This window comes from Rhodamnia argentea, chromosome 9, assembly GCF_020921035.1.
Source record: "Rhodamnia argentea isolate NSW1041297 chromosome 9, ASM2092103v1, whole genome shotgun sequence".
Lineage (NCBI taxonomy): Eukaryota > Viridiplantae > Streptophyta > Magnoliopsida > Myrtales > Myrtaceae > Rhodamnia > Rhodamnia argentea.
In genome coordinates this window covers 22,995,242-23,003,733 of record NC_063158.1, presented here as the reverse complement: position 1 = coordinate 23,003,733, position 8,492 = coordinate 22,995,242, and the positions used below count along the sequence as shown (strand labels likewise).

Below are 8,492 nucleotides of genomic sequence, written 5' to 3'. Positions count from 1 at the left end.
CAATGCGAGATAGCAAAATTCACATATTAAATGTATAAATTGAAAGATCTAACAACTCGTATTATTTGGTTATAAGTCGGCGAGCCAATTTAAGCATAACCTACTACATCATTTAAGTCTTTTTATTATATGAGTCTTGAGGTCTCGAGCATTATTCTTGTCCTTCCAAGATGTCCTTTTGCCTCTTTCCTATAAAGTCTATTTCAGTATCATCTTGTTCATTGTTGCTTTGAACCTACTAGACGCAAAATTGACCAGTATAACTCATTTAAACTAGCGAGTTAGTATTGATACGAACTGTACATGACCTTTTAGACATGATTAGCTTATTCCATCAACTATGAACATGATGTTATTTTGATTTAACAATAGTTTGTAGATGGATATTGCAGTTTGTAAAAGATTCTATCAAAAAAATCGAAGATATTATCGTTTTAGGCCCATGTCGACGGCTTAATTCATGTACAACAGATGATGCAATCGTATTCACTCATCAAATCGCTATTTAATCGTGTTACAACGCCGTATCTTGTCGACTAGTTAATATTTGGGTCGTGTTCAGGTCAAGTAGGTCGGCACGATTAACTCATCATGCCGCCAAATGCAAACAATGCCGTATTGGAATCATCTACTCGACTTTTTACGAATTTCCATATTATCGACATGACAAACATTATCGATAACGAGACCATCGTCTCAATCCTCGCACTTGCAGCAATATAAACAGTCAATCTACCTCTCTCTGTCTTTTCAAAGACGCAGCACAGAACCCCTTTTAAAGAACCAAGTTTGAAAAATAAAGGCAGCCCTTAGAATCTGGAAGAAAGGTTGTGGGGGTGACCCGAAGACCATGAGGAATTGGCCTGACTCCGGAACATGTTGGCCATCACTTAAGCTCCGAAAGGTCGTGGTGGGGAGGCACTAGGGAAGAAGGGATGGTTGTCCACTTTGCCTTTGGCATTGCTCACTTTTCTCTTGTCAATAATTATTTATTCTTTAAAGTTTGAAAATGAACAATAAATGCATCCACCGACCACAAATTTTGTTTTTGTTTTCTATAAGGAGAACATATGATTCGAGCAAATAAATTTCGAGCCCATGAAATAATTTTCACCAACCTTACGGATTAGGTACGAACGATTGCTCCTTTTCTCTGGTCTTTCGTTTCGTAGCCGGAATTATTTATGGTTGATAATACAACTTTGACTAAGCCAACTGGGACAAATCTTCCGACCGAGCTTTTTGAATTGTTTGACGAGAAAACTTTTGTTTTGTTTTTGCACTAGAACAAAAGCAAAAGACACATCCCGTCAAAATTCAAATTATTTTCGAATTTCAAAAAATTGTGGAGAAAGTCATATAGTGACGTGTTATGACAATTTTCAGAAGTTTCGCACTTAAAATAATTTTGTCCCCTCAGCTCTTTTTCCCCGCTTCTTACTTTTCAAGGAACTTTTGATGAATATGATGCATCTCTTGAAAATAGTAGACCTTCAATGGAAGTTCTAGCGCAAATAAAAAAAAAAGAATGGACAAGAGGAAAATGAAGCTCTACTGGGACAATTAGTTCGAGATCGCCCCTCTACTTTTGTAATCTTTCCTAATTTTAGTTGTGAAAATCTGTATATTTAGCGTAAGGCGTCATTTAATCGCGAGCATTACATCCGAGCACTCGGACAAACAAGAAGAATCTCAACACACACTAATATCTCGTTTTCCTCTCTCTCTCTCTCTCTCTCTCTTTTTCTAAGGTACATCCGCGGATCATTCCACTAGATTTACATATTTCTCAATCGGATCGTCCATATAAGGATGGCTATTGCGAAGCAGCATTGTGATGTAGCTCGAACAGAATGAATTCAGACAATTTTTCTGAGACAAAGAATCGACCGAAGGATGTTGAAAAGGATGTTGTTTTCCTGTCTTCGCTGTCGCTAAAAGTCTATCCGACATCATGTTCCATGGAATTAAGGATGGGGTGGGGTTAGTTAGCCGTTTAAGAGGGATAAGCCTCCAAGAAAAACCCACCCACAAAAAACAAACACAGAAACAAGAAGACTTTATCGTAACTAACATTTAACGACAAACGCCCTGTCCTTAAAAAGGCCATCCACCTGTTTTTTTTAAATTGCTCTGCACGTAGCAATTGTCAATAACAACGACAGCAACTTCTTTTTATTTTAATTCTGTGCAAAGACACTTCGAAGATTTTGAATGTTCCCTTGTCTGAAGAGTGCTGCTTCAACTGCTGTCCCCATATAAGATCTGGGTCTGTCTCCAACGGAGGAGCTGGCGAAGCACCGTCGAACTCTTGCCCTGGTCGATCACGATCCGGTCCACGACCACCATGGCAACCCGAAGCTGCTGTGGCGTTTCGCCGTTCTTGGGCGATTGCGGCTCATGCAAGTCCTGTGGTTACGAGGTACGGTGGAACGTTACGTTATGACTGCTTATGCTTATGTTCTTGGATCTTTTTTTCCCAACTCGTGTTTCATTTTTCCGCATGCAGTTTGCCATAGCTGCTACCGTCTATTTGCTTGATTTCAATGGCTTAGGAATGAGGAGTGCCGCGCTGTTTATTTGTCTGAAATGAACATGTGCAACTCGAATTCGCTTCTTTTCTCGGGCAACATATCATATTGTCATGGAAATCATGTAAAATGTTTCGTCATTCCAGTCTTTAATTCGCTGTTCATCCTTCATCGGATACTTCTTCATGATTGCTATAGTCATCTGCGATCTTTGATCTTGACCTCATTTTGGTAAGGATAATATCGTTTACCGTCAATTCGCCATAACGTGAAATCAGATGTCGTGTTTTTCATAAATGTGGCTGAAGCATACGAGTATCTATCCTGATTAGCTCTTACGAAAATACATACCTGATGGTAACTGCCGATGCGACAATCTTGAAGATTTGGGAATTTGCTGCTGCAGGTAATGAAAGAATCGGAGATGTCAAAGCTGCCAAAGGGCATTGCGGGCTCGAAAATCTTTAGCTCACATGGATGCAGTGACAACCATCTGGCAATGGAGCTCCAGAGAAAGATTTCTATCTTTCGGGATCTCATTGACTTGCCACCTCGTCGTGGTTCCATCTCCATCGATGAGGTAATCAAACGGAATGTTACAGACCTTTCCGATATCAACACGATTACATATTTAAGTACCTTGATTGATCTTCTCCTGCAGCTGGTGATAGAGACAATCGAAGATCTCGAAAAGCTTTACCCAGAAATCATAACGAAGATGCAAGTCGCGGAGATGAAGACAGCAGCAATCAATCAGGTACTCTCTTTCTCTATGCAGAGCCGAATATGGTTCAGTGAATGTAGATTCCAGACTCTAAAGAGGCTCTGCTCAATCAACCAAACATATTTGAAGCAGGGATTGAGTTACTTTTGCACTGCTTTGAAATCTATTGGAGATTCATGGAAGATGAACACTGCATGGATCGATAAGACCACCACCAACGCGATTACTAATATGGAGTGCAACAATTTGGAGAAAATTGGTATGCTCAAAATATAGTTGGCTTGAAGTAAAAGTTGAGTTTCTCCTGACATTCGAAACCAAATGATCTGATTCTGCCAATGCAGTGGGGATAGTACTGGCAATACTCGAAGGCCTGATAAAACTAGTGCGCGAGAAATTCGACCTGATGGATGAAGACAGTGAGGACGAAGATCACGGCCAGTTCGAGAAGAACTTCACAAGGTGTCCCGACAACCAAAGCCCCTATGGCTCACCAGTTAGTCCAACCTCGGTCCTTCCAGAACAACACAACGTCTCGAAATTTGCAGAGGCCTCCTACACGCCACCACTGCTCTTTCCTCTCCGCATCAGGGCCATGGGTAAATTGAACCCGATCGACATGAAGCGCCTTTCACTGTACACGTTTCCTAATGTTCCAGCACAGACTGGCAGTACTCCAAATGCAGCTCTTGAGAAAAAAGAGGAAGCTAGCGACATTGACGATGTGAAAGAAAAACTTGCAAAAGAGGAGGCTTTGCAAGGTACAGTGCAGCCACTTGAGATGTTGTCCAGTGGATTGCCATCGCCTATGTCGCCACCTCCGCCACCGCTGCCACCGCTGCCTTGCAGGATCTCAACAATAGAAGTCCAGCCAAAGATTTTAGCACCACCGCCTCCACCACCTCCACCTTCTTCATCAGTTAATCAGTACCTACCGCCTCCGCCACCACCGCCGCCAGCACCAAAGATACAAGGGAACATTGCAGTACCCCCTCCACCGCCACCTCCCCTTCAGGCACCTTCAAAAGGATCCGCACCTCCACCATTACCGCCCCCGCCATTTGGAAAAGGAGGAGCTGCTCCACCGCCCCCTCCTCCACTCAGTGCGACCAAATCCTTGCGCCCCAAGAAGTCAAACACGAAGCTGAAAAGATCGACCCAAATTGGAAATTTATATCGGCAGCTCAAGGGAAAGGTTGAAGGGTCGAGCCTAAATGGTAGATCCGCCAATGGGAGGAAAGGCCAGGTCGGCTGCTCGAGTGGTGGAAAACAGGGAATGGCTGATGCACTAGCGGAAATGACAAAGAGGTAAGTCTTCAAGGACAACAAATCCTAACGGTACTTACAAGAAAAGATCATGCTAGAGAAACTAACCTTATCTTCTATGTATTTTGCCAAAATTCTATATCTCAGGTCAGCATACTTCCAACAAATCGAGGAAGACGTCCAAAACTACTCGACAATTATAAAGGAGTTGACGAAAACCATCACTTCTTTCAAAACCAAGGACATGGCTGAGCTGCTCAAGTTCCACAATCATGCCGAGTCTCACCTCGAAAAGTTGACTGATGAAACACAGGTCTACAATTGATAGTTTATTCCATGCTATCTCCTGGACTGTCGATCTAAGCATCGCTATTAGCTCAAGATCCTGACCCTTTATTCTTGGAATCACAGGTCTTGGCGAGGTTTGAAGGATTCCCCACAAAGAAGTTGGAATCATTACGAACAGCTGCGGCGCTGTACTTGAAGTTAGACGCTATTATCGTCGAGTTGCACAACTATAAAATCGTGCCTCCCTTGGGGCAGCTTCTTGACAAGGTCGAGGGCCACTTCAACAAGGTAAACTGAATGTCTGTTGTTTGCCCTCAAGATATCAGGAGTCTTTGCCATGAATCTTTGCTTGTGCTTCAATGCTCACATTTTTTGCCAAAATGAATTGCAAACAGATCAAAGGAGAACTCGACAAACTCGAGCGAACAAAAGATGAAGAATCCAAGAAGTTCTCAACCTATGACATCCAGTTCGACTTCGATATACTCGTAAGGATCAAGGAAGCAATCGTGGATGTATCTTCAAGCTGCATGGAACTGGCACTTAAGGTATCGCATTAAAAGAATTACGAAGCGTGAGTTCTATTAGGACTATAAATGCAAAGGGACAATCCAGATGTTGAGTTTCATCCAACGAGTCTGGCGCTTCTTTAGCTTACACTTTCTCTTGATGCAGGAGAAGAGGGACGCCAAGGCGAATGAGGTTTTAAATGCTGGAACAAAAGCGGAGAAACGAGCACAGGGATGCACAAAAATGCTCTGGAGGGCTTTTCAGTTCGCATTCCGGGTGTACACATTTGCTGGTGGCCACGACGACCGCGCTGACAAGCTCACCAGAGAGCTGGCTCATGAGATCGAGTCTGATCCGCAGCACCAGTAAATCTGTTTTTCAGTCTATAATAACATATCCAAGATGGGCACTGCATTGAACCATCCAAATGACATGTTTGAGGCTATTCAGTATATCTTATTGGAGAGTCCTTTTTTGGTCGCCTTATAAATTATTTTAATCCCTCTTTTGATGAATTCGAGTAATCTCTTACTAGATTTCTTTAGGACACCAATTTAAGAGATGCCATTCCAAGACCCTGGCAGAGATACAAGCTAAACTCAATCTTCGCTCCATGTTGGACAGAATATACAGACAAGAATTATTATTATGTTGGAGTGTTTGATGGGGCATTAGTAACTTAGTTGCTTCCCCGCCCACGTTTGTTCTAGACATGGTGATCTGTTGTGGTAGAGACTACCCAAATTGGGGCGTGTCTGGTGGCCACTGACATCGTCATTCGGCTTCCCCGAGAGTGTCGTCCCTCGCGACACCCCCTGAAGCGCTCAGCTCATTGAAACCTCTGGTTTTTCACTAAGGTAATCGTTTTAGCACGTTCCTGATGTGTGTTTGATCTCGCATTTGATGCATCACCGGATGCTGGATTCAACTTCCATTGTAATAGCTGATAATTGACCCTAGTGATTCAAGTTGCAATGCTGTCTCCAGTCCTAGTTACTCAAAGAGCCGGGTGGCTTCGCTTCACACTGTCTAGAGTTTTCTGTGTGTAGGGTTCGCGAAATTGTGTCCAGATGAAGTTGTTCCCCCTTTTTCTAACAAAGACAAACCAAGCCCCATCTACTTTAAGATTACGAACTTGCGCATGTAATGCGAACCCGCCTGCGAAAGAGAAGAGTGGGCACATAAAGGACAACGCGCAAATTACAAATGACGGGTCTGCTTTAGGATCAAATTTCTGTCTCATATACCACTCTATTTGCGCATCACCAACGAATGAGGCAGAGATCAAGTTAAGATCTATTCTTTACCATTTCATAAAGTTGTTCTCTGGGTATTATAAAAGTAGAACAATCAAAATGCAGCTTTCAGGGTGGCTATTCCTCTGCAAAGTTGCCGTCGTGTCTTCACACAAGGCATCCTTAGGAGAAAGAGATGCAACAACTTTCATCCAGACAAAATTTCGCCAACCCTACACACAGAAAAATCAAGACAGTGTGAAGCCAAGTCACTTGGCTCTTGGAGTAACTAGGACTGGAGACAACATTGCAACTTGGATCAGAAGGATCGATATCTGCTATTACAATGGAAGTTGAACGCAGCATCTGGCGATGTATCGATTGCGAGATCAATCGCATATCAAGAACATTCTAATACAAATGCCTGTGAAAAACCAGACATTTCAATGAGCTGAGCCCTTCAGGAGCGTCGCGACAGAGAGACACTCTTGGAAGCCGAATGATGATAACATTGAAACGAATGAGTTGTGAACAGTCTTAGGTTTGCTAGCCTGTTGTCGACGGATACCTGTTACAGTAGAGTTCGATTTATTTACAAATTTTTTGGCACAATTTGTGTCATTTATCTGGGAAAATAGATACTAAATAATCAGTTTTTATTAAGCTAATCAAGTATTTTCGGAAAAAGTACCAAAAAAGGCATAAGCACATTGCATTGATCCCAATTCAGTCACAAACATTTCAGTTGGATCAATTTAGTCATAAACATTTGAGAGAATTCAAAATAAGAGCCCCAAATGCCTTCATTTTTTTAAATAAGGGCTCAAACTGGATCTTGTTTCAAATAAGGGCCTGAAGTGTCCTCTTTATTTCAAAAAAAAGCCTGACTAAAGGGCATTTTCATCCTACTTTTTGCAAGTTTTTCTCCTTTTCTTTTTCTTTTTTTTTACTGTTTTCCTTTTCCTTTTCTTTTTTTTCTTTTTCGTTTTTCCTTTGTCCCATTTTCTTCCTGGCCATTGCCGGATTCAGGCTGGGGCCGCCCTCGCTTACGTCGGGCGAGGGCCAGGGGGTGACCCTCACCCGGCACCGATGAGGGCAACCCTCACCCAATGCCAGCGAGGGGAACTGCTGCCTTAGCTAATGCAACCCACGAAATCTGCTTGGGAAAAGGGTTAAATTCTGTTGGAGTTACGGAATTGATTGAACGTTAGACAGCAAATGGTGGGGCTGCTTCAATTCTGGTTTCCCACCTTACAGATGGAAGCGAAGAAAAGTTTACTTGGCCAACCCTTGTTCTCTGCTCTATTATCACTTTCACTAGCGTGGGTCGTCCGCCAGACGCTGGCGAGGGCGCCCATTGCCTGAGGTCGGCGATGGCTGGGGAGGGGAGGAGAGGAGATGTGAGAGGAGAAAAAGAAAAAGAAATTACAAAAAAAATAAAAGACGAAAATGCCCTTCGGTCAAGCTCTTCTTTGAAATATAGAGATGGCACTTTAAACTCTTATTTGAAAAAAGGTCTGTTTCGGGCCCTTATTTGAGAAAATAAAGGCACTTGGAGCCCTTAATTGGAATTTTGCCTAAACATTTTGCACTTGTGCCAAGTAAGTTTACCTGGCCAATTTTAACCATAAATTTCTAACGCTAGATGCTGGTCCTTTTATGTGGCGTGATCGGCACTGATATTGACATTTTTTATAACTTAAAATGAATAAATTTTTAATTATCTTTTTTTATTTTGGCTAGCGAGGGCCGGCAAGCCCTCGGCCAGGGCCTTCATGGCCTCATCGGCTCCGGACGATGGTTGACAGAAACCTTTGCCGGCCAAAATGAATGGAACAAAAGGTAAGAAAAAAAATTAAAAATTCATATTTTTAAAGAAAATTATTAAAAAATGTCAAAACGTTGGCCATGCTATGTAAGACAGCTGTCATTCACGTC

General features: G+C 42.5%; 1 protein-coding gene across 2 annotated transcripts; it reads left to right on the top strand.

Moving 5' to 3' along the window:
- Window positions 1-2,155: 2,155 nt before the first annotated feature.
- LOC115739750 (uncharacterized protein At4g04980-like) lies at window positions 2,156-5,962 on the top strand. Of its 2 annotated transcripts, none has more exons than XM_030672983.2 (9): window positions 2,156-2,422; window positions 2,938-3,111; window positions 3,193-3,288; window positions 3,388-3,514; window positions 3,600-4,563; window positions 4,669-4,834; window positions 4,933-5,097; window positions 5,205-5,357; window positions 5,485-5,962. In XM_030672983.2, the coding sequence occupies exons 1-9, from the start codon at window positions 2,348-2,350 to the stop codon at window positions 5,686-5,688; spliced, it is 2,124 nt and encodes a 707-aa protein (XP_030528843.1). In that variant the 5' UTR covers window positions 2,156-2,347; the 3' UTR covers window positions 5,689-5,962. The 2 variants fall into 2 exon arrangements, with proteins under 2 accessions (XP_030528843.1, XP_030528842.1); XM_030672982.2 differs by having other exon boundaries at window positions 2,932-3,111.
- Window positions 5,963-8,492: the final 2,530 nt, after the last annotated feature.